Below are 20,987 nucleotides of genomic sequence, written 5' to 3' on the forward strand. Positions count from 1 at the left end.
TGAGGCCCAAGTATGACTGTACAGGGGAGACGATGTGGAGCAATTGAGCACATTTATGAGGCTACAGGTGGATGCCTAGTTCAGCTCCAGAGGGCTCTCAGGTGTGGCAACTGTGGTTGTCACAGGCTGGCCTGGGTGACAAAGACCTTTTGGGTCTATATGGTTCTGACTGCACCCCCTACAGTCAGGGGGCTGGAACAAATGACCTTCCTCGGGGTACTATTCTGAACCTCCAGCCCAACATCCCACTGCCCCATCCCTACTGACTTGGCTTGACAGTTGGAGAAGTACTTCTTTTTTTCTCCCTTGCCAAAACGGTGCAGTACTAATACATTTTCTGTTTCGAAATGATCAAACCCTCTCCTACTCGTTCCCTTTCTCCTGTTCCCCTATCCCTCACTATTGAATTTGCAGAATCCCAGCACCTGTGTGCCAGGCATTCGTTAGAGGATGGAACAGTGAAAAGAAGACCTGACGGCAGTGAGAAAACACAGTTATTGACACCATTTCAGATTTTCAGCAGTGGGGTCCTGGGGATCAGCCCGTGGTCTGGCCTGTGAAACGGTTGTTCCTGCCAAATGACTTAGTCAAGATGAGCACAAAAATTTGAGTGAATGAGAGACCTAATGTTCTGAAAAAGAAGTCAGGTGTGTATCTTGTACCACCAGACGACTTCAAAGTGAACTCTGTTTTTAAAGGGTCTTGTTAGTCCTCTGTGGATGGAAGTAGGGAGCTACTCACTCGTTTCCTGCCTTTCTCATAGTTCTCATTTATTGAAGTCAGCATGCTGGAGATCTGTCCTAAGCATCTACGTCATCTCATTTAATTCTTACAACCCCACAGGCTACATATTGTCTCTGTGTTACAGATGTGGACACAAGCTCACATATTGAAGGTCACATATCTATAAAATGGCAGAACTGAGATTTAAATTCAGGAATTTGAATTCATTCTAAGTTCCAAGGCTTGTTTTTTTCTTTTTTTTTTTTGGCTGCATTGGGTCTTCGTTGCTGTGTGCAGGCTTTCTCTAGTTGCGGAGAGCAGGGGCTACTCTTCGTTGTAGTGTGCGGGCTTCTCACTGTGGTGGCTTCTCTTGTTGCAGAGCACAGGCTCTAGAGCACAGGCTCAGTAGTTGTGGCACACAGGCTCAGTAGTTGTGGCTCATGGGCTCTAGAGCGGAGGCTCAGTAGTTGTGGCGCACGGGCTTAGTTGCTCCGCGGCATGTGGGATCTTCCCGGACCAGGGCTCGAACCCGTGTCCCCTGCATTGGCAGGCGGATTCTTAACCACTGCACCACCAGGGAAGCCCCGAGGCTTGTTTTTTTAATTGGTGAAAAAAAAATTGCTCAGGCCTTACTTCTGAACATTCCCTGAACAGAAGTAAAGCCCTCCCCTCCACAGCACACACACACCCACCCCATACCCTGATTTCCCCGCCACCTTTCCCAAGACAGAGAGGAGACCAAGGGAGAAGAGGCTGCATTTCTCTCTGTACAGTTTTTAATTTTTTATTTTTTGATGTTGTTCAGATGAATGACACACTCAAGTTACAAAAATGGGGCCTTAAAAGAAGCACATTGTACAATGAACAAGCAGATTGGAGTTAAGAACACTGAAACGCTAACCCGCTACCACGAGAAGAGACAGGGAGGGAGTACAGGATGGGAAGGGAGGGGCTACCAACACAGGGGTCAAACAGAACTGAAAGGGGGGCTAACTTGTTGAGAATGGAGGAGAGGCAGGTCTCCTCCAGGGCCTACTCAATTTCCAGATGCCACTTCTTGGTCTCCCTTGCTCACTACTTGCCACCTCTTCCCATCCCCATTCCAACCTGGTCTTTCAAATGAGTAGGTGAGAGACACCCACCCCAGAAAGGGCCAAGCCAATCGGATCTTTACAAGGTGGGATGGTCACCTTGCCCTAGTGCACCCTTGGATTTGGGAGGAGATGGTGGCAGCAGTGGGATAAGAAGCCAGAAAGGAGCTAGCAGAGAGGAACTGACCAAAGATCAGGCCCCTGCTTTTCCCCAAACACTCCTTGCCCCTTCCCCACCCTACCATGATTCAAAGGACCTCTCTACAAGTTGTCGAGAGAGGACCGCAGTCACCCTGCAATTATATAAATAAATAAATACTGAGCCCCTGGGCTTGGGGGACAGGCTGGGGGAGGGGCAGCAGGGATAGAGGAAAGGGAAGAGGAGAGGAGGGTGAGGCAGAGGGGAGGGGTCACAGACATAGTAAATAGTTGTCTCCGTCCCAGCAACAATTCTCTCTGGATTTTTCTCTCCTTTTTGTGTTTGTTTAACAAGGAGTTAACATCTCAAGGACAAATACTTAAAAATATACATTATTTTTTCTTTTTTTTGTTCACCTTTCTCATCGTCATCTTGCTTTGGAGACTGCTGAGGTCAAAGTTCAAACCGCACGAAGGAACTACGGCTTGGAGTTTTTGTGTATTTTTTTTAATTTTTATTTTTTAATTTTTTTCACTTTTTTTTCCAACGTATAAAAAGGTAGCGGAGTTGTCTGTGGATTTTTTTTTTTTTTTTTTTAATGGTTAAATCTTTGGTTTGTTTCTTTTTTCTCTTGGAGGCCTTTATCTCTCGCACTTGCCTTTCCCACTCAGAGGCCAGTGGGGGCCCGCGTGTCTCAATCTTGCTCAGTCTGTCTCATTCTCTCTCTCACTCAGTTCCCCCTACCCTGGGCTAAAGGGAGAGAGAGGCACCCTGGGATTTGGGTAGGGGGGGAAAATCTAGCCAGTTCAAGAGGTCCCCCACTACGTGGCTAGTCCCTTACCCCATCTTCCCAGGGTGCAGGGCTTGGAGACCCTCTCTTGGCCTTCCCCAGGGAGGAGATGTGCGGGAAACTCACAGCCTCACCCCTTCTGATCTTAGCCCCAATCCATACAGAAGCTTGGGTTCTTCATCTCCATTGACCCCCACTTACCCTCCCCCAGCCCTCCCTCCCACTTCCACCCCCACCCTCCCAGAAGAGAACAGAGAGAGGTGTTTTAGTTACTGGCATTTTTTTTTCTTTTTTTGGCACAATTAAAAGGCCCACCATTAGGTAGACCCAGTCTCTGTCCCTCCCTCCAGTAGGTCAGGGTTGGGGAGGAGAAATTCAGAGGGCTCCCACTTTCTCCAACCCATTCATCATCCTTTCTAGCCCAGGCCCCTGGCCCCCCACCTCAGACATCTCACCTAACCCAGAACCCGGCCTGGGGTCTCCTTCCCCAACCCCACATAAAGTTCCCCAGCCCCCCAACTCTCTCGCTCGCACACAGACACACGGACACAGGCTCTGTACAGACCACAAAATAAAAACGATGAGATAGTTTTGTTTCCCGGAGTCGAGACGGGGTGGGGGACTGGAGTGAAAGGGGCAGAGGGGGTTGGGGGGCATGAATTCCCCCATCACCTTCCCAACCCTGGCTCCCTCAGCCCCCCAGCCCCTTGCCCTGGCTGGCCCCCAGCCAACGATATTTGGTTTCCATTTTTTAACATTAAAGTTCTATGAGGTATTTGGTGCCTTATCTCGAGTCCTCGGGGGAGGGGGGCCCAGGGGGGAGACCTGGGGCACACTTGCCCCTCCCTCCCTCCCACCCCCTTCCCAATATTTGGTTTCACAGCTGTAGTTAAAGCTTGGGATTTGGTTATTTTTCCCCCTCCCAGGAATTTTCTTTTTTTCTTGTTTTCCTTTTCCCAGTTATGGGGGTTGGACGGGGAGGGTCCCCACCACCCCGGCTGCACAGGGGTCCCTCCACCAATGTCAGGGCATCAGCCCCATCCCTGCCCCCTGCTTCCTCCTCTCCCCTCTGCCCCGCTCCTCCCACACTGGGGTGGAGGAAGGTCCCAGGTGGCAGGACTTGCTGGGGAGGAAGCAGGATGAAGTGGGTGGTGGTGAGTCCTGGATTTTCTTTCCTTTTTTTTTTTTTTTTTTTTTTTTCTTTTTTTTTTTCTTTTTTTCTTTTTTTTTTTTTTTTTTTTTTCTTTTTTCCTTTTTTTTGGTCTAGAATCATAGTTTTTGTTTGAGTCATCTCCACCATGCCTTCCATGCTGCCTGTCTTCTCGGAGGGGTTTTTGGTTGTAATTCCTTTCCTTGGCTCTGCTCAAATGTCCTTCCTATCTGTTCAGGAGCCCTTGGCCCCCTCTCCACCCTTGAGCTGGGGCCCAGGCCCTCTAGCCAGTCCCTTCTCTTCAGGAAATAAAAATGGACAAACTCAGAGGTAGGGTAAGGGCAGGGAGTCGGTTCAGCGGAGATGCTTACATTCTGGCGAGGATGGGTCGACGGCAGGCCACGCCCCATCGGTGCCAGGGTGGGAGGGGCAACCACTCCACCACTGCCCAGACAAGGCACCCCGAGACCCCCGAAACAGCTGAGCCTCTGCTGCCTCCATGTCCCAGCCCAACAGTTTCATTTCCCGAGTGGGAGAAGGGAGACAAGAAAGAGAGAGAACGCTGAGGCCTCGGGGCCCGGGGTGGTGTCCGAGGCTCTGTCTGCCTCTCCTCGGAAGTGTCCAGCGGCACTGCCCGTCTCCCGGGGCTCTCCCCTCCCTCTGCTCCTGCCCGGCGAGGGGCGGGGGCCACTCTGATTTCAATGGCTCGCGTCCTTCGCAGCAACACTTTGGTTTGAGGAGAGACACAGAAAGAAGGAGATTAAGAGAGGTGAGAGCGGAGGGAAGGAAGAGGGAGAGACAGACCAAGAGAAAGGAGGAGACAGAGGGGAGAGGACAGACTGCAGAGAACAGAAGAACTCAAAGGAGGAATCAAACCACCCGAAAGTTTGTTAGTTTTCCTTCGTCCATTCTTTTTTGCTTTCTTATTCCTTTTTTCCTGTTTTGTTTTTTTTTTTTTTAAAGCTTTTTCAGTTGATTGGGGGGGGGGCGGGGAGCTCGGGGCTCTTCACCCCTGTCCCTGACACCCTCTCTCAGCCCTGCCCACCCGCTTCCATCCGCCCTGGCTGAGGGACAGGCCCTGCCCCAGCCGCCCCCGTCCGGCTTTCCCGAAGACGACGTCCATGAGGTATTTGTGAAGAGAAAGAAGCATCCGTCCTTCCATCCGCCTCGGGGACCAAGGGCCTGGACCACTGGTGCAGGGGCTTGGCTCCACCTCGCGGCTCCTTCTTAGCCTTTGAAGAGTCCTCGTCTTCTTTCCCTTAAATATATATATATCTATAAATTCTTTTTTTTTTTCTAGTTTTAATTTATTGTTTGTTTGGTTTTTTGTTTTTGTTTTTTTGGTTCAAAACTTTGTTGGCCTCCACAACAGCAGGAGGGCAACGTGGCTCCCAGCAGCGTCTCTCCTCTGTCTGTCGAGATGTGTCCAGGGCTGGGCAAACACAGGGTCCAGCCAAGACTTGACGGACGTCTCGTGGGAGCGGTGGCCACCACAGCGCCCTCTCGGATGGGGACCACAGGTCATGGCACTGTCCCCGCCACACGGACCCTGATGGGGACGCCATCTCGAGGAACCCCACCACTGGGGTGCGTGCGTGTGTGCATGTGTGTGAGGGGAGAGGAAGAGGCATCTGCCAGTATCGGAGGGGCACAGGGTGGGAAGGGCGAGGTGAGTTATCTTTTTGGTTTCTGGTCAATGTCAAAGAACGTGAAGGATCCCACGGATAGGCACTGGAATATGAATTTTTTTTTTTTTCAGGGAAACTGACAGACGAGGATGGAAAAAAAAGACAACTTGAATGCCCTCACCTCATCCTCTCTTGCCTGAAGCTTCCGCCTTCCCTCGGACTAGGGATGGGGGGAGATTCCAGAGCAGAGGAGGGTGACAGGGTTGAGGGGGGACATGTGAGAGCTAGAACTTGGCAAAACGGCCTAGCCCACCCTTCAAAGGGAAAAAGGGGGAGGTACAAGGGGTGAAAAGTCATCCCAGGCCTTCCCCTGAACTCTCCCTTGGCTGGGGGAGGAAGGAAGTTAAAGCGAGACCCCCCTGCCCGGGCAGGGAGAGCTGGGGGCCGGGGGCGGGGGGGACACATGACAGGGACACATTCTGTTGAGCACAACGCTAAAAATTCTGTACATCCTTTGGATGAAGCTACTGAATATTTGGTGTAAAGTTGTTCAGGCCCTTTCTCTTTCACCTTCTGGAAAAGAATATTCGGCGGGTGGTTCTGAGCCCACCCCATCAGCCCCAGGCTGTGCCCTCCCTGTCTTGGCTGGCCCAGGACTGAGGGCTGGGGCTGGGAGGCTGGCACATTCTCTTGTTCCTTCTCTGCCCACGCCGCACGCAGCGGGAGGCTTCGCCCCGCAGCCAGGGGCCCGAGTGTCCGCCCTGCCGAGGCTTCTCCACCCCTGGCTGGGGCTCTTATTTGGTGTCGTAGCAGTGAGAGTGAGCACACTGAGGTCTGGCTCGAGACTGGTTTTTGGTTTGTTCGGTTTGGTGAGGGATTTTTTGTTTGTTTTTGGTTTTCTTTTTTTTTTTTTTAATGTTTGTTTGTTTTTCACCTCTTGTTCCTTTGGGGCAGCTGGTTTCTTTGTGATTATTTTTGGTTTTCTTTTTTCTGTTGGTTGGTTTCTTTTCTTTCTTTCTTTCTTTCTTTTTGGTTGGTTGTTTTTTTGTTTTTTGTTTTTTGGTCTTTCCTCCCTTGTCACTCCTGCTCCGAGGACCCTCTGCATCCCCACCAATGGCCTCCGCGCCCTCTTCCCAGGTGGGGGACGGAGGCGGGGGTCAGAGGAGGAGGAGGGGAGGCGTGGCGGGCCCTCACTCAGGCTTGGACCCTACCTCGGGCCCCCCTGGGCCTCCAGGGGTCTGTGCTGCCGCCTCACTGCAAGTGGAGGAGGAGGAGGAGGACGAGGACGAGGACGAGGAGAGGCCAGGAGACTTGCTGGAGATGGAGGCCGCCACGGCCGCAGCGGCTGCCGAGACCAGGCCCACACCAGGCGGGGCGCTGAGCAGGGGCAGCCCGGCGTGGTTCAAGAAGAGTGACGAGGTCACCAGGCCCGGACTCCCTGGGGCCGCGCCAGCCGCCCCCAGCACCAGGTTCCCGCTGCTGTCAAGGCTGGTAAGGGGCAGGGTTCCACCAGAGGCCAGGGCTGGTGGGGAGAGAGAGAGGCTGGGCTGGGGGTGCCTTCCAGCGTCCCACCCGCAGTGCCCCCTGTCTTCCCGTCTGACCCACGGACCCCCATCAGCACCCCTCACACCTTCCCCAAAGGTGAGATGGGTATGAAGAGGCGAGCGACGCAGTGAGCAGGGGCAGGATGGCATGGCTGGAGCAGGAATGGGATGGGGGCTCGAGGCCCTGGGGGACAGGGCTGGTGGCGATGGGAGTGACATGCGGCAGCACGCACCTTGGATAGTGGCCAAAGGGTTGTTGCTCATGAGGGCTGGACTCAGCCCGGAGCTCAACCCCACCATTGTGCTTCTGCAAGAGGCAAAGCAGAGGCATTAGCGGGGGCAGAGACCCTCCCACAGAACTGGGGGCGCAGCTCCCCACCCTGGAAGCAGCAGCGACCCTGCTTCTCCCCACAGCCTCCTACCTGCGGCTGCCCACTTACCCCGTGCTGGGGTTCAGGCCCGACAAGCCGATAGCCGAGTGGCTGCCTTGAGGGCTGGGATTTGTGCTGTTGGTGGTGGCCGGGGGTGGGGGAGTGACAGAGGGGATGGAATTGAGGGGGGGCGCGGCCCCGCCCCCTACCCCACCCCCTCCAGCTGTCCGGCTGGGGTGGAGGGTCCCCACAGCTGAGGATAAGGTAGTAACTGCCAGAGAGAGACAGAGAGAGGGACACTTCAGCTTCCACTCGTCCTCCACTGAGGTCGACTCCTGCTCGTCTTCCCTGCCCCGTCCCGCAGCATCTCCTCAGTCAGAACACACTTAGGCCTCCTGCCCTTTCTTCCCACAGCCATTTCTCTGTGCATCTGCCACGGTGACGGTAATCACAGTAAGAGCAGCTGCCACCCACCGAGCCTGTGCCCTATGCCAGGAGCGTGCTCACACCCTGCTTATCCAGCCCTGAATCTCACCTCTAGGCCCCTCTGTACAAAGAACCAAGGGTTCCCAGAAGACAGAGCCCTATGGCTCCCTCTAGAGGCCAGGCACGGGCGTGCGGCTGTGCACCCTGAGGCTGAGAGGGCCCTGAGCCCAGCCTGAGACCAGACACCCAGGACAGCAATTCCCGGCTCTATGACGTCCCAGCTGTGCCTTCAGGTGAGAACCTTCATCCCTCTGGCCTTCAGTTCCCTCATCAGGAAAATGGGGAAGATAATAGAACCTATCTTATAAAATGGGTGTGAAGATTAAATGGGTCAATATTCTTTATAAAGAGTTTAGGCCAGTGCCAGGCACACCCTTACTACTTTATAAACTTCCACTTACTATTTCTTAACCTGGGGAGGGGAAATATGGCGTTTGTTTTTATATTATTCTTACATATGGTGTTATACATGCCCTACCCCAGGAAGGGGCAAAGGAGGGCTTTGGGTACAAAAGTGTGTGTGAGTGTGTGTGTGTGTACACACACACACACACACATACACACTCTTCTGTGTATATATTCATGGATATAGCTTCTGTATGTATGTTACATTCACAATAATTTTATAACCGAGGCTCAGAGAAGTAAGGTCACTTCTGGAGTTCACACAGTTTCTAAATGCCAGAAAGAGAACCCAAGTACATCACCTTTACCAACCCCGTGCTTTTCTCACATGAAATCACGGAGCAGATGAAGCCTGAGCTGCTCTGGCAGGGAAGGGGTGAGGCTGCCCTCTCCCCTCCCTGCCCCGCCCCCTGACCTCCAGGCTCAGCCTTGAGGTCTAGGGATGCCCTGAACCGCTTGAGAACCTCGGGTTCGGGCCTGCACTGTGTTCTCCCAGTACCCCCTCGCCATCCTCTGCCCTCTCTGACCTGTTGTGCTCAGACTGCTGGAAGCTTGGGACAACGGCAGGGTCCCGGCGCCCCCTTGGGGCGTGACCTGGGGAGAGAGGAAAGAAGGCATGGTTAGGCCACTGTCTTCCAGCAGCTCCCATGGTGCTCCCTGTGGTTACAACCCCCGCACCTCTGCCTCCAAGACGGAGAAAGGGGGCTCTGGCTGCAAGGCTATGTTTGTATCATGCCAAGCGCTTTCCATCAGCTTTCGTCACGTTTACCCTAGGTGATCCTGGGGCACAGACAGGAGGTAGTCATTCCCTGCCTCTCCTCTGACACCGTCCAGTTGCAGGTCTGAAGTACGTGTGTGTGTATATGTGAGAGCGCGCAAGCACACGTGCTTGTGAGGCTAGGGGGTGGGGTGGGTTATGAGGATAAGGCGTGTCTGCATCACAGTGTTGAGATGTTATACTGCTTGATTTTCTGGGACCATCCACCAGCCTCCTTCTTAGCCTCCCTGCCTCCAGTCTCATCCTCCATCAACCCCAGAAGCCTCCCTCTAAATGTGACCCAGTCCCTCCCGGGCTCAAAACTCATCCTTAGCGCCTCACTGCCTACGGTTCAAGTTCAAGCTCCTTCAGCATTTGACTTGGTGTCTGGCCCCTGCCCATCCCCCACCCTACCCCCACACTCATTCATAAATAAGCATTCCAGCTCCAATCACACTAAATCGCACTGGAGTTCCTCAAATTGGGCTCAGCACTCTGGCTTCTAGGCTTCATGCACATAGATCCCTTTGCCTGTCCTTCACGAGGCTGACTAACTCTCTCTTGTCCTTATGACTCAGCTCAGATGATCCCTCCTTCCTTTACATCATTGGGGAGGGGGGCTCCTCTGGGCCCCTTGCTCCTCTCTGTAGTGTCACAACCCTTTCCACACTAGATGGAATAAAGGGATGTCCCAGTGTGTCTGATGTCGAGCAGGCTGTGGACCTGAGTGCACACCCAGGGGTATAATGACGTCCCTGCCAGCGTCTGTGTAGTTGTGAACCTGTGTGAGGGGGGATGCCTGCATCCTTTACCTAGTATCCAACCCCGTGTGGCTACATCCTGTGATAACTCTGTGTTTGGCTAAGTCAGTGTGTGTCGGTGCGTGCTTGTATCCCCCACGTAAGACCGCAGTTCCCTGGAAACGGTGTTTCTCTGTGTGACTGTGCCCCACCCCTGTGACAGCCTGTTCCCAAGGGTGACTCTCCCTGCCTCTGTTCTAGGAACTGTGGCCAACCGGCTAGGTTGTGCTTCACACGAGGTGCCTGCCAGGGGGCGAGGGTGTGCCAGAGCTTTGTGGCCCCACCCCTCGAGGGGCTCTTGGTACCAGATGGGGGCTGTAGCTGGCTGGCTTGCCCGGGCTGGGCAGCATGGGGGCCGCGCTGCAGGGGTTGATGCGTTTTTCCTTCTGGCGCCGGTTGCAGAACCAGACGCGGATCACTTCCTTCTCCATGTGCAGCTGCTCTGCAATCAGCAGGATCTCCTCTGAGGTAGGCTTCTGGTTCTGCGGGCAGAGGGCTCGTTAGCCCCGGGCCCATCCTCCCGCCAGCCCTCAGGGCCGCCCGGGAGGGTGGGGCCTCACCGCTAGAAAACTCTTCTCTAAGGCGAAGCGGACGTTTGTCTCGATGCTGGTCCTCTTCTTGCGTCTCCGGCCGGGGAGCCCGTCGAAACCCAGGCTGGGACTGCTCAGCTGGTTGGGACTGGGCAGGCTTGAGTCCACAGACATAGTCTCTGTGTCCGGGAGGAGACGGGGTCATGAGAGGGCGCTTCCCCCGGCCTGCCGCCCGCAGCCCGCCCGGGAGCCCCCAGCCCAAGTCCCACCTGCGTCGTTGAGCCACTTCTCCAGGAGAGGCTTGAGTTTGCACATGTTCTTGAAGCTCAGGTTGAGGGCCTCGAAGCGAGAGATGGTCGTCTGGCTGAAGTCGTTGCCGTAGAGCTTGCCCATGGCCAGACCCACGTCACCCTGGGCCAGTGGGGCGGGGATGGGGCTGCGTTCAGAGCCGGGCAAAGGGCTCAGCCCCGCCCACCATCTGGCCACACCCCACCCCGCCCACCAGGTGACTATGCCCCCCCTTCACCCCGCCCACTAGGCAGCTACGCTCCCTCCCCCTGCCCACCAGCCGGTCACGCCCCTCACCCCGCCTACCATATGGCTACGCCCTCTACTCCGCCCACCAGATGACTAGGGCCCAACACCCCGGCCACCAGCTGGTCACACCGCCCTGTCACCCCACGCCCACCGCCTGTCCTGCCGGGTGGCCCCAGACCTGCGTGAAGCCCAGCTTGATGCGGCGTTGCTTGAAGGTGCGAGCGAACTGCTCCAGCTCCTCCAGGTCACTGGGCTCCTCGGGATGGGATGGTGGCTCCAAGCATTTGGGGGGCTGCGGGTGCGAGAGGTGCGGGTCGGGCAGCGTGGGGCGGGTCACGGCCTGGTGGGGTGGGCAGGTGGGTGGGATGCAGGACCGAGGACCAGGACGCGGCTCAGCATTGGCTGCGCAGTCCCCCCTCCCTCCCTCCCTGCCGGCCAGCCTCTTCCTGCAGACTACCCTCCACCCACCCCCAGGTGGCCCCTCCACACTCATTGCCAATCAAGGTGACACTCTGCTGCCCCACAAGGGCCCTCCCACTGCCTGAAACTCTCTGCACATTCCTCCCAGTCTGCAGACTTCATACGGAGCAGCCATCTCCTTTCACCAAAGGCTCTTTCCCTGAAGCTGGGGAGGGGTTGGTGGTTTTAGCCTCCTCTCAGGCAGGGAATCAAGGATCAGCTCTACTACCAAATTGCTGGGTAACTCAGGCAAGTTTCTTAATCTCCCTGGGCCTCAGTTTCCCCCTCTGCAGAATGGGAACAATCATGGCTACTCTACCTACCCCATGGGGTTGTTGGGAGAATCGGGTTAAAAGTGAGTAGGCTGCAAATAAAGTAAAAGTATTTTTAAAAATAGACAAGGAGGGTGACTGGGGGAATTTACAAGGAAGCAACAGTTCTCTCTGGAATGCTTCATTTCCCTAAAAATAAAGCATCTAAGTAGGTGGTGGGTACAGGGATGTTGGACGCACAAGTCCTTGATCCGTTATCCAAAACCCTGGGACCAGATGTGTTTTGGAATTCAGAATTTTTTCAGATTTTAGAAAGCCTACATGGGGCACATATCATAGATAATGTGAACCTCCACCATTAGGGTCAAGGCATCACCCCATATTCAGACACATCAACAGCTGTCAGCAAAGCACAAGTACCACACAAGAGGGATAAAGAAAAGTCACACACTGCCTCACATCAGGCCAAGACAGGTTTTGCGGACTTCCCTGGTGGCGCAGTGGTTAAGAATCCGCCTGCCAATGCAGGGGACACGGGTTCGAGCCCTGGTCCGAGAAGATCCCACATGCCACGGAGCAACTAAGCCCGTGAGTCACAACTACTGAGCCTGCGCTCTAGAGCCCACGAGCCACAACTACTGAGCCCGCGTGCCACAACTACTGAAGCCCGCGTGCCTAGAGCCCGTGCTCTGCAACAAGAGAAGCCACCGCAATGAGAAGCCCGCGCACCGCAACTAAGAGTAGCCTTGCGCACAGCAGTGAAGACCCAATGCAGCCAAAAATAAATAAATAAATTAATTAATTAATTTAATTAATCAACTTTTTGGGGTTTTTTGAAACAGTTCATATATTTTTTAAAAGGGCTGTTTTAAAAAATAGGTAGGAGGGAACTTTAAAATCCATAATCATGAAAAATTATTATTAAAGTTTAGGACCCAGTGGGAATTCCCTGGTGGTCCGGGGTTAGGACTCCACACTTCTACTGCAGGGAGTGTGAGTTTGATCCCTGGTTGGGGAACTAAGATCCCTCAAGCCCCAAGGCACAGCCAGGAAAAAAGAAAAAAAAAGTTTGGAACCCAGGCAGCAAACTTCAAGAAAGGCCATGGGGACCAGGCAGGAGGACACCAAGGCAGCCTGAAGAACTCACGCCTTCCAGGAGGGGGGCCTGAGCTCATGCCGTGTGTACGCAGATCCAGCCTTCCCAGAGCTTATGGTTTGTCAAAAGAAGCTGGGAATCTGGTGTTTTCCGGGAACTTTGTTGACAACTAACTCAATTTTTAAATGAGTGTGGGCCCTTGTTTGCAGTCTCTGGTCTGGGAAGGGGACACGAACTAGTACCCAACAGACCCTCAGGGAACGCCCCCCATTTGGAGTGCTGGAAGAGATCTGAGGCACTCATGCCCTAAAGGCCTGTGAACCCCCTGAAATTTTGTGTTTGTGCACACGTGCATTTTGGGGCAGTGGGGGTCGGATTCAAATAATCCATCAGATTCTCAAAGGAGTCCATGTGCCTGCAAGGGTTAAGAGCCACCGGTCTGGCTGACTCCCCTCATTCTGTGGAGGAGGAAGCTGACTCAGACAGGGAAAGTGGCTTGCCTGGGGTCCCACAGCAAATTAGTAGCAGAGCAGCGCTGGGCCCCAGGGCTCCTGACTCCTATCTTGGCCCCTGTGGCTGTGGGGGGGGGGCAAATGGAGAGGAGACCCTCACTCACCACCACTCCACGCCATTTGGCCACAGCCTGACGCATTCAGTGGACCACTCACCTGTGTGGGCAGCCCCGCCCGGGGCTGGGAGGTCAGAAGAGCTCCCTGGGTTTGCTGAGGTAGCTGGAATAGATTTGGCGTCGGTAGCAGGCCTGGGGGGACAAGAGGGATCGCACGGGGTGAGGGGGGCAGAGAGAGCTCTGTGGAGGCGCTGGGGAGGCCATCCAGGGTGAGGGCCTTACCTGGCTGACTCTGCTGGGCCTGCGGCAGCAGGAACTGAGCAGGTGGCTGGAGGTGGTGACCCGGCACGAGCACCAGCTGCTGAAGCTGGAGGAGCTGCTGGATGTCCTGGCAGGGAGGGGGGTGGACAGAACGACAGCCTGAGTCCTGGCCCGGCTCTTCCCTCTGCATCGCCTGAGCCCCGGGGGGTGCGCCACAGGGCAGGCTGGCATAAGGCGTGGAGGGATGGAGCATGGGTCACTGGGTGCAGCCCTGAGCTAAGGGCACCCAGGAGGCCGGAGCATCCTACATGGGTCATCACAGGAGGGCTCGCTCTTTATTTACCCTTTCTTTCTTGATGAAATATTTGCCTTGTCCTATATTCCCACAGAACAAATAGAATCATTTAAAAATGTAAATCAGACCAAGTCTTCCTTCCTTTTAAAACACTCCCAAGGCAAATTACATCATGTCTGGGATTAGCTTTAAAATACTCCAGCCCCTAGCAGCTGATTAAATTGGTACAGAGACTTTGGAAAACTCTCTGGCACTCTTATGAGTTGAATTGTGTTCCGCCCCACCCACCACCAAAAAAAAAGATATGTTGGAATCATAACCACCCCCTAGAACCCCAGAGTGTGACATCATTTGGAGATAGGGTCTTTGCAGATGATCACGTTAAAATGAGGTCATTAGGGTGGGACCTAATCCAGTACGACTAGTGTCCATATAATACGGGGAAATTTGGAGACAGACGCACTACAGCTGCACTGAGATACTATTTTTACCTAATGACAGTGCATGACACACTATGTTGGGGCGTGAGGGGAAACAAAAATTCTTGCACATCGCTGGCGAGAGGGTAATCCGGCAACGTCTATCAAAATTACCAGCACACATATCCTTTGACTCAGCCACTCCACTTCTAGGAATTTATCTTAGGGATATACTTGCACTTGTGCAGAATGACCTCTCTAGAAGGATACTCCCCGTAGCAAGCAGTGTTTTAGCAAAAGAGTGGAAACAAGCTGAGTGTGTAGCAGCAGGGGATGGGTGAATGAATTAAGGTAGATCTTTATGACAGAATATTACGCGTTCATCAAAAAGATCGAGGACACTCTTTGTCCTGATATGGAACAATCTTCAAGATGTCCTGTTGAATGGAAAGCTCAAGAGGCAAAACAGTGGGTATGATGTGCTACTGTTTGTGTTAAAAAAAAAAAATTATACCCTGGTACCTGCTTGGGTATGCACAGATTATACTTAAAAAACGATACCAGAAACTGGCAACGCTATAAACCCTTCTGTACCTCTTGAATTCTGAACATTTATCTTGTCCAAATAAAGGAATAAATACCCAGGTGTCCCACCCCCACTCGCCCAGTTGAGCAGTCACTTAGGCCAGCATCCCTGCTTTTCCAACCACTCGTCTTGCTAGAGTTCTAGGCTGTTCCCTGTCTACCTGCAAAGGCCTCTGCTTTCTCCATGTGCTTTAGAAAGTGGACAGAGTCCCCAGATGCTCCCTGACCTCTCAGCTTTCTCACTCTAGCTGCTAATCATCTAAGAATACAGTTTAAGGAGTTTGACATCCTACGCTATATCCTTTGAAACTGCGTCCAGTCTGCCTTCCCTTTTGAGACCCTCCCCACCCACCCAATAAGGCCTGCCTGGCTATTTCTCTTCCGCACTTGGATTGACCCTGGGCAGTGAGTGAAGCCTGGGCTTCAAGGCCTGCCATTTACGGTGGACCCTTCCAAGACCCCCATACCTAATCTTGTTTTTATAATTTTGTCTTCTTCTTCTTCTTTTTCTGGCTGTGAGGTGGCTGGCAGGATCTCAGTTCCCCGACCAGGGATTGAACCTGGGCCCTGGCAGTGAAAGCGTGGAGTCCTAACCACTGGACCGGAGGGAAGTCCCTTTTCATCAAATTTGTAATATCGATTGTACATCCAGCTGCTTGCCATGGCCCTGCATGACCTGGCCTTCCTCACCTCCCACGACTCTCTCACTCCCTAACTCATCCAGCCACACTGGTCTCCCTCCTGCCACTGAACCCAGAAATCCCCACCTCAGGGCCTTTGCACGTGCTATTCCCCCCCCACTTCTTGATCTGCACAGGACTGGCCCCTCCTCATCATTTAAGCCTTTATCAAATGCCCCTTCCTCAGAGAGGCTTCCTCTGGCCACCTGCTCTGACACGGAGATTTTTTTCCCCTCGTCACTCTCTTACATTATGCTCTTTTCCTTCCCTCATAGCAATATCAGCTTCCTGTCTGTCTCCTCAAAAGGGGTTGATGCCAGCTCCACGAGGGCACAGATTTGTTTGCCTTATTCCTCACTGTAACCCTCATGCAGAAAGGTGCCTGGGTGTGGTGGATGGTCCCCAAACGCTGGTTGACCAAAGGAATTCAAGAAGGGGAGAAAGAGAAAAGATTCTGGGTGAACAGTGAGCTGCCTCAAGACTGGGGTTAGGGACTTCCCTGGTGGCGCAGTGGATAAGACTCCGCCTGCCAACGAAGGAGAACGGGTTCGAACCCTGGTCGGGGAAGATCCCACATGCCACGGAACAACTAAGCCCATGAGTCAGAACTACTCAACCCGCATGCCACAACTACTGAAGCCCGCGCGCCTAGAGCCCGAGCTCCGCAACAAAAGGAGCCACCGCAATGAGAAGCCCGCGCATCGCAACAAAGAGTAGCCCCCGCTCGCCACAACTAGAGAAGGCCCGCGCGCAGCAACGAAGACCCAACGCAGCCAAAAAAAAAAAAAAGAGACTGGGGTTAGCCAGTAGAAGGCGCCATTTCTCCATAACCTAGAGCCATCTGAATCGGCACGCCAGCTGAAGCCACTTGGGGGCGTGTTAGGACGGAGACAGAGGGTGGAGAAATTGGAGTAGGCGGAGGGATGCCAGCGCTCCGCAGGGCCCCCCGTAGCGGATCATCTGCTCTGTCCCTAACCCGTGAGAAAAACCAGCAGAGAACTAGCACAGCCCATTAAAACCGAGAAGGGAGGAGACAAATTCTTGCTCATCGCTGTATTCTCTTCACTCCCCTGCCCCAGTGCAGGCATGGAACGGGCAATCCATGAATTTTCAGTGAATGAATAAGGTAACCCTTAGGACTGGTGGTGTTTGGGGGCAGACTGGCTGTGCTTTGCCACAGGTGGGCTCTTGGCCACAGACTGGGGGCAGAAAGACTGAGACACACGGTTCATATGACACATATGGGTTCATATGGGTGAACTTGGTTCCACCTGGTGGGGAGGAGGCAGCCTCGAGCAGGAACTAGAGGCCGCCGGGCCCCAGAGCCGCGCAGGTGCGTTGCCTCACTCCAGCGCGCAGGGCCGACTCCCCTCTCCCCCGTGACTGGCCTCAAACGCTACATCCCGCAGCCCCAGCGGGGACGGTGTCGACACGCACATCGACACTCACTTGCCGTCCCCGATAACGGCAAATTATGACCAGTTCTGGACACTGCGTGCTGCGAAGACGTGGACAGCCTAGAGTGAAGTCCAGAGTGGGGGAGGGATGGGGTCTGGGGACCATGTAAGTTACTTGCAATCGATTGTGGAAGGGGCTGCCTAGGGAGGCAGTGAGCACCATCCTGGGGGCCATCTGGGTGAAACTGCACCCTCAGAATGGTGCAGAGGGAGTTCCCACACTGGGTGGGAAGGTCACCTCGGGGCGCAAGGATCCCTTCCAGCTGAGAACCGTGAGGGTTCGAGTCTTGGCCATCGTGCCTGCTTTTTTTTTTTTTTTTCTTTTTTGTTTGTTTGTTTTTGTTTTGTGGGATCTTTGGGGATCTTAGTTCCCCGACCAGGGATTGAACCCAGGCCCTTGGCAGTGAAAGTGCGTAGTCTTAACCACCGGACCACCAGGGAACTCCCGTGCCTGCTTCTTGCTGTGTGACTTGGAGGAAGCCAGCTGTCTCTCTGGGCCTTACTGTATAGGGTGACAATGCACGGTGTCCTGGAACGACCTGGGCTCTGGAGATGGCCAGACACCTGACTCTGTCCCTTACACACCGTGAGACCACAGGCAGTTCCTTACCCTCTTTAAGCCTCAGTTTCCTCAGGTGACACCTCAATAATTCTTACCTCATGGAGCTGTTAAAGAATTAAATGAGACAACAGGTGTAGAACGTTTAGTCTGATCCCTGGTTCACTGAAGTGGTCCTCCGTAAATGGCAGTCCTTTTTAACTGAGTCATTTCTCTCAGGGCTCAGTTTTGTCATCTATAAAATGGGAGTAATACTGTCTAACTCTTCACTGGGTTGTTTTGAGGCCTGAGTAATATTATTATTCTCAAAGCATTTTGGAAATCACAACCTACTCCTCCAACACCAGCATTTGCTAGCACTGCACCCTCACATCAGCCGCCTCATGTCACCCCGTGAGCTCTCGAGGGCGGGAGCCCCACCAGTCCTTCCTCTTCCTGAAAACTTACAACTTCCAGCTCACGCCCAGACCCTCCACTGAGCTTCAGCCCCAAATATCCATCTGCCTATTTGATGTCTCCCACTTGGGTGATTAATAGACTCTTTGAACACTACCACGTCCAAAGTGAAACTCCTGGTTCCCCAGCCCCACCCTCCAAAACACCCTGTTCCTCCCCTGCCTTCCCCAGCTCAGGAAACCACCTCACCACCACCAATCTCTGAAGCCAAAATCCCAGGAGTCACCCTTGACCTATCGGATCCACACAAAATAGCATCCCGGACCCCACCTTCACCCTCATCGCCACCCCCCCCCACCCTCGATGCCTGCAAGGACTTCCCACTCCTTACTCCTAGTCCATTCTCCCCACAGCAGCTGGAGGGAGCTTTGTAAAGGGTCATTTGGGACCCTCGCCAGCTTAGAACCCCCAACAACCTCCCATCATACCCAGCACACATTCCAAACTCCTTGATCTTGCCTACGAGGCCCTGCAAAAGCCAGTCCTGCCTGCCTGCCTCCCCACCTCACCAGTGATCTGTCTCCCGCTCACTCTGTTCCAGCCATTTCACTTTCCCCTGTACCCTGAACAAGTCAAGCTGGTTTCCACCTCAGGACCTTTGCACTTGCTGTTGCCCTTTCCTAATCTCTCCCACTGCCTTCTTCATGCCTGACTCATTCAGGTCTCGGTTCTCAAAGGCCACCTTCTCAGTGAAACTTCTCCTGACCACCCCATTAAAAGTGGCTTCCTCCCTTGGGACTTCCCTGGCGGTCCAGTGGTTAAGACACTGCGCTTCCACTGCAGGGGGCACAGGTTCCATCCCCTATCCTGCACGCCCGCCGCTGTGCAGCGCGGCAAGAAAAAAAAAAAAAGTGGCTTCCTCCGCCTAGGACAGCGCCCTGTGTCATTTTTTTCATTACACTTATGCAAAAACCGTCTTGTTTTGCTGATATGTTTACTTGTTTACTGTCTCGCCACTAGAACATAATGTCCTCAAGGGCAGCCACCTCTGCCTTGTTCACAGCTGTCCCCTCAGGGCCATGAATGAGCACCTGGCATACACAAGGTGCTCGATAAGTATTCGTTGAATGAATAAACGACTATGATTATTCCAGTCCCTCCACTAGGGGAAGCTCTAAAGGTTGGAGGTGGGGGGTGGACACAGGTAGCCTGTCTCTAGCGTCGGATCTGCTACGTACCCCCGTCCCCCAGAGGTTGGCCCTGCCACATGGAGCCCACGAGGTCCTGGCGACTGGGGCAGAACACCGTGGAGCAGAGAACCATTCAACAGGGAGAAAAAGAACACCTACCTGCCAATTGCACATTACATTCCATGCTACTTCATGCTAAAATTCCAGGACAGACAAGCAACAGCAGATCCCAACCCAGGAGTCCTGGAGTGACTGGCATGCCTCTGGACCGGCCCAGCTCCTGGACTCTGGGGCCTGTGGTGCCAGGTGGGTGGCTGAGCTGACCTGGCATCCCCCACCCCTTCTCCAGCAGCAGGACCCACCTCCTCCTCTTGGGGACCTGCCCTCCTCCTCTCTCAGGTCACGCAGTCCAGGTGGGGCTGACCCCACCTTCCCGGGAGTTGGGGGCAACGACTCAAACCTGGCCACTGGGTGTGTTTTATCTCTCTGGGCGGGGTGGCTGCAAGTCTTGAAGTGCTGGTACCCATTATGCCCGACCCAGAATGAAAAGGGAGACAGATCCCTGGGGCCAGGCCTGATGTCAGGCTGGGCCTTTTCTGTGATCTGAGCCAAACATTCCCTTTTCCTCTTCAGCTGCCTAGAGTGTGGCTGTGGCCCCACTGACACCCACACCTGGCTCATTCTTTGCTGCCTCTCACCCCTCACCTCCCCAAGCCTGCCCTGCTCTCTCTCTTTGCCTTTACCAGTCCCACGCCTGGAACCCTTTCCCCAGCTCATCCACCTGGTAAACTCCTACTTGTTCCCCCCTCGGTTCAGATACCACCTCCTCCAGGAAGCCTTCCCTGACTCCCTCAGACACAGCCCCCTTTCTTTTCCCGCATCCCCACCACATCCAGCAGGTTTCTCTGGGAAACCCTTCTTCACTAGGTCCTACCCCCCTGAAAGATCTTCTCAAGCTTTATTTGCCGTGGTCATGTTACAAAAATAGGGACGTTCCTCCCCGCCCCCACTGCCGCTGCTCTCCAAATACAAAATGATGTTTTAACAGTTAATGTAAATTTTCAGTCAATGCCTACCCTACCCCAGGCATTCTGAATTACTCCCCTGGAGAGATGTCTTCCCTACCCTTGATTGAAAAGCTGCAGCAAAACATCCCTCATTGATTCAGTAAACGTCTGTGTGGCCCCCTCGGTAGAAAGCATCATGCTGAGTTGAGTGCTGGACACACAAATTGTAAACCTGTATTATAGGGAATTCTCTGGTGGTCCAGTGGTTAGGACTCTGTGCTTTCACTGCCGAGGGCCCGGGTTCAATCCCTGGTCAGGGAACTAAGATCCCACAAGCCGAGGGGCGCAGCCAAAAAAATTGAAAAAGTCAGTGGTAAAACTGTATTATAACTGTCCCTTCTGTACAGGCTAGGGAAATGCAGGGAAGGTTCCTGCCAAACTGACCGACATTCCTTTGGAAGTTGGCATTAGAGGCACAGAAGGGGGACTTTCCCTTCGTACTTTATATAATTTTAAAGTGATAGGGTTATGGATGCTTTTTGACTTTCTTATTATTTTTCAGGTAAAGCATTTCTTAGTGGCTCATTGGTGTGTCTGTTTCCCTACAAGACAGGGAGCCCCTCTGGGGACAAGGCTGGGTCTGAGTCATGCCTGCTTCCCACCAGGGCCTGACGCAGGAGGCGGGAAGTGTCTGCGAAACGAGGGCAGGACAGAGCTGAGCAGGCACAGGCAGTTGCACGGGCAGGCAGACGACACAGGCTGGGGAGCGGGTCAAGCCCAGGGCCGAGGCCG

General features: G+C 53.8%; 1 protein-coding gene across 7 annotated transcripts in view; it reads right to left on the minus strand.

Annotated features, from left to right (window-relative positions):
• Positions 1–5,623: 5,623 nt before the first annotated feature.
• The window catches only part of POU2F2 (POU class 2 homeobox 2), a 73,006-nt gene continuing 57,642 nt past the window's right edge, over positions 5,624–20,987 (minus strand). For 3 of the 7 annotated variants that reach the window (XM_036834957.1, XM_036834956.1, XM_036834958.1), the window contains 10 exons: positions 13,629–13,734; positions 13,447–13,538; positions 11,130–11,291; positions 10,684–10,825; positions 10,445–10,593; positions 10,190–10,366; positions 8,855–8,921; positions 7,506–7,707; positions 7,299–7,372; positions 5,624–7,043 (listed from right to left, as the gene is read on the minus strand). In XM_036834957.1, coding sequence (XP_036690852.1) covers positions 6,712–7,043; positions 7,299–7,372; positions 7,506–7,707; positions 8,855–8,921; positions 10,190–10,366; positions 10,445–10,593; positions 10,684–10,825; positions 11,130–11,291; positions 13,447–13,538; positions 13,629–13,734 — 1,503 coding nt within the window. In that variant the 3' untranslated portion in view covers positions 5,624–6,711. The remainder of the gene's footprint in view (positions 7,044–7,298; positions 7,373–7,505; positions 7,708–8,854; positions 8,922–10,189; positions 10,367–10,444; positions 10,594–10,683; positions 10,826–11,129; positions 11,292–13,446; positions 13,539–13,628; positions 13,735–20,987) is intronic. The other 4 variants (XM_036834960.1, XM_036834963.1, XM_036834962.1 and 1 more) reach the window with 4 other exon arrangements.

Source organism: Balaenoptera musculus, chromosome 19, assembly GCF_009873245.2.
Source record: "Balaenoptera musculus isolate JJ_BM4_2016_0621 chromosome 19, mBalMus1.pri.v3, whole genome shotgun sequence".
NCBI lineage: Eukaryota > Metazoa > Chordata > Mammalia > Artiodactyla > Balaenopteridae > Balaenoptera > Balaenoptera musculus.